Genomic DNA, 4,421 nt, shown 5'->3' with positions numbered 1-4,421 from the left:
AGATGAATGAATGAATGAATAATTGTACAAATAAGTATTGACACCTTTCACCCATGAATGCATAACCCACTGCCCGTCACCAGACACTGAACCTGTCCCTATAAGCACTCAACTCGTTTGTATACACTTTTATATTCAAGGTCCCAAATATGGAGCCAACACATATGAAATAGTGCAGGTTTCCAAATGACAGCTGGATCTTGGTTTCAGAAATGTAATTTAATGGGAAAAAAAAACTGATTTTGACCAATATTCTTCAAGTTTCAGTGTTTGTTGCGGTAGTTTTATTTAAGCGTTATTATTTTATCACAGCTGACAGTTATCCAACCTCTTATTGCTGAGCACCAAGCAGAGAGGCATTGGGTTCCATTTCTTTCTTAGTCTTAGGTTATAACTGAACCCTAGATTTGAACTCACGTAGCTTCATATTCCACATTTTCCTGTCAAATTCTTCAATTTGAACATTTTTACTTGCATTTTTAGCTTGTATGACATACAGCAGCATCTATCTTTGCAGAAATAGGGAGGGTCATATTCTATAAAAGAACGTGTTCTTGATAAGAACTAAAGTCCATCCAGACAGAGAGGTGAGCAAGGGAGAGAGGGAGGAAGGAGGGAGGCGCTGTTGAGAGGAGAAGCAGCATCAGAAGAGGGAGAGGAGCCACCGCACCAGCAAGCCCACACATTCGATGCCGTCGGTGTGACAGGTGGAAGCCGGTGTCTGTTCCCCGTCAGGTTGGAGTGATGCGAGTACTGATTCCACGTCAGCATGTCTGATTCCTGGACTGTGCTCTCCAATTTCTCCCTCCCCGAGAGGAGCATGCTGCGGCGCTCCAAGAGGTATGCGCTCACTTCAAATGCAGCTCTTTTTTTCTTTTCCTCTATCTCAAATTTGCCCTCTGTTTTTCGGACAGTCTTGGTTTTGCTCTCCTCCCTGAATGTCTTATAGCTCAGCAGGAGCTCTGGCATGAAGGTCAGCTGACTGATCTGTGATCGAACAGTGAAGCTTATTGAAACTCAACAGGAGTTCCATGACATTTCCTTGTGTTTGTGCGATTGAAGCTGAAGCTGTGATTTGATACTGACGGATGCAGCACTGCATCATCATTCCTCATTTCACTTCCCTCAATTGACCTCTTCTTCCCACCCCTCTGCCTCCTCTTCCTCCCTGTCTGTCAGAGCCAGAATAGTATCTCTCCTCCAGCAGGAAGGAGTCAGAGCAGCTTTTATCACTGTGAAGCAGCATCACCCGCCTCCTCCCTGTAATAACGGGGTTGCAGACATGCTGACACACATGTTTAGGGCATGTTTCATCGTCTCTGTTCCTGTTCAGTGTTTGTCTTCGCTGTTTTTTTTATTCTTTTGAGGAGTCAGGGGTTGTGACTTCTGCATAGCAACAAGAGGCAGCACTTCCCAGGTTTATGAAGTCTACATTTAAGTGTCACTGTGACCTAAAAGCTTATTTTAAGGGTGCAGTCTGTTTTTACACAAGAACTTTGGTGAAATTGAGCTTAAAACAGAAGTAAAACAGACATAATCTGACACAAACGAATGACTAAAATAGTCCTGAAGTTTATAGAATTAGACTTTCGGTTTTGCCGAGGATGGAAGGATGTACACTTGTTTTTAGCTCAACGTGACTGTGACCTTTCTGTCTTGTGTTTTAGAAGTAAATCATGACTCATCCATTGATTTACGAGCAATATACACATACATATACAGTATATATATATATATATTTAAATTGTTACAGATAAGGGAAATTATTTTGTTTTCCCCTCATAAGGCTATTTAAGAAGCTTGTCGCAGACTGCCACACATACACACACAGTTCTGTGGACCACCACATTGATTTCCTGTGGTGGCCGTAACCCTCAAACCCACATTATTGGCAGGACTGTGGGAAATGAGTTTAGCTGCAGATCTTATCCACAAACCCACCGTCTTCTCTCTGCGTTTGGGTGCTCGTCAGACCCGGTTGTTACGCATCTGTTTGTGACAGCCTACCGTATGAATTTTTAGCACCAGTTATTAGATTTTCAGGTTTTATGCAGTGTTTCATATTGCATGTAAAACACGAGCAAATATATGAAATTTGAAACATTTGCAGAAACTCCCCAGTGTTATTAATAGGATCTTGCAACTGCAGGAATAAAAAATGCACGGACAGCATTTTCATCAGCTCAGGCAGATTTTCTGTCTTTTTTGACATCAGAATTTCAGATGCCTATCTTAGTGTAATTGTGAATTAATAAATGATAAGTTTCTCAAAATGATTAGATACTTAAAAAAGTAAGTCTCCTAAAGATATCATTTGAGGTTAATATACCATTTTGTTTATGTACAGAATGTTTCAATTTTCTATATATTAATTAACTTGGAGTGAATGGTTCTATTTGTGTCTACCTGGATAAAAGTAGATCATTGAAATGTTTGATCCCTGAATGTCGTCTTTGAAGCTCATTTTCTCTGAGACTCCAAGATCTTTTTTTAGGTTGTTATTTGTGGCATCAGAGCAGATTGAATTTCTGGAAGAATTTTGTTCTCCATATTTAACTTATACTAAAACCACTCACTGTTTGGTGGTTCAAACCTCCATTTCAATTCTTAATGTATGGTGTCATACATAGAAGTATAGGATGCCTTTTTTAGTGACCCACTCCAATAAAATCAGTGTTTCTGGTGTTTTAAAAACTTTCTTGTTGCATTTTACTTATGATGGAGGGCATTTATAAAGAAAATTATGCTTAGAAATGTGATTTTGAGTATTTATTACTGAAAATCATGAATTATAGCAGATAAAAAAATGTTTTTTTTTGAAAGGGCATATTTATTATTTAGAAAATACACTGAGCGGGCCACAAGCTCCCTGCTGATGCATCCACTTGTAGGCAAGTAGATCCATTACCATGTTTGTTTTCATCGTATGAGCTGGTATCTGGTTTAAAACTATTGCACTGTTTTTGTTGTACTAGTAATGTTAGGTTGGAGTAGTGAGGGGCTGTAAGCTAGGAGAGCGTGTAAACAAAGAGCTCTCAGAAGTGAGGATGGGAAAGAAGAGGTGTCATTGCTACACATCAACAATTCCACTATCAATTAGAGGTGAATTTGTATTGAACTCCTGGCGCTCTGCAGAAACTATATCCTAGTCAAGTTTTTTGGTTTTGGCTAAAAATGGCATAATCATCATTAAAAGACTATTAGGAACGTTTTAAAATGGATCAAATGATGGTTGGAGAGTGACTTTAGGAGTCTTTGATCCAACCATGGATTTGAACCTGTCTCCCAGTGTTAGGGTGAACACTTTACCATTAGCCTGCTTTGTGGGTAAATAAAAAAAAAATCAACTTTGAATCACTATCTATTTCAAAACTCTATTGTTAATTACTGGCCTTTCTAGGTTTCATGTTCGGGTCTTTGGATCACACCATCTCCTCCACACTTTGCCAGGAGTTTGTTTGCTTATCATGCAGGAAAATGAATACTCTGAGTAGCAGGAAGTGTAGCTTCAGCCTGAGAAGTGCCTTTGCTTTTACCTGGCATGCTGATGCTTTGATGGTGTCAAAATTCTCACAAAAGCTCTCTTTATGTACGAGCTCCCGGTTGTGGCAGAATGCGGCCTTGAGCCACTTCAGCATAATGGATACATGCTTCCCAGGGGGGAGTTTGCAATAGAAGAGAAGTCAAAACTTGTCTGTTCTTTGGCATATTTTGGGGGAGAGCAGCAGCCTGAGTGAGAAAGAGGCAGAAAGTAGGTCCTCCTAGTGGAGCTGTCTGTTTCTCTCCTGCTAGACTCTAGAGGCGCTTGTATGTTTGGAAAACTCCCTCACATGTATTCACTGTACCGCGGTTTGCCCCGGCGGCCTGCATCACACCCACGTCACTCCATCACTCCACCGCCTCCCCGTCAGACTTTGGCAGGTGAAGCCTGGATTGGCTCAGCCCTTAATCCATATTTATGAAGCTGCCTCTGTTCATTAGCCTGCAAGCAAGCAGCCAGATGAGTGACAGTCGCTCCTAATGAATCAACGCTCGCTGAACGCTGGTTTTGTCTCAGTGGGATTCTCTGTGAGCTGCAGGCTGGTTGTCATCCTCTGCCGTCTTCTCTTGTCCTCACTTCATTTGTTTCTCTTTGTTCCTCCATTCTTCTCCACTGTCTTTCAGCCGTTTGGCTATGTTGCAGAAAAGGAGTCATTTGTTAAACAAACTACAGTTACAGCAATTCAGTGTTTTCTATACAACACACAGAATTTTGGCCCACACATGTTTTAGATTCTTGTTCATTTTGTAGATAAAAATATTTCAATATTTTTTCAGACTTTATTTATACAATTTCTTAAAGTCCTACTGTTTACATATATATATATATATATATATATATATATATATATATATATATATATATATATATATATATATAT

The 4,421-nt window shown here is 39.9% G+C and overlaps 1 protein-coding gene across 8 annotated transcripts in view; it reads left to right on the top strand.

Moving 5' to 3' along the window:
* The window catches only part of mast2 (microtubule associated serine/threonine kinase 2), a 169,870-nt gene that overhangs the window by 118,426 nt on the left and 47,023 nt on the right, over positions 1-4,421 (top strand). For 2 of the 8 annotated variants that reach the window (XM_024278305.2, XM_024278304.2), the window contains exon 1: positions 652-840. The exons of the other annotated variants lie outside the window; for them this stretch is intronic. In XM_024278305.2, the coding sequence (XP_024134073.1) occupies positions 770-840 (71 nt within the window). In that variant the 5' untranslated portion in view covers positions 652-769. Of the gene's footprint in view, positions 1-651; positions 841-4,421 lie in introns of those variants that run through there. 8 annotated transcript variants of the gene reach the window in all.

Source organism: Oryzias melastigma, linkage group LG4 (genome assembly GCF_002922805.2).
Source record: "Oryzias melastigma strain HK-1 linkage group LG4, ASM292280v2, whole genome shotgun sequence".
Lineage (NCBI taxonomy): Eukaryota > Metazoa > Chordata > Actinopteri > Beloniformes > Adrianichthyidae > Oryzias > Oryzias melastigma.
The sequence above is the reverse complement of the archived record's forward strand: the minus strand, read 5'-3'. Positions and strand labels throughout refer to the sequence as shown.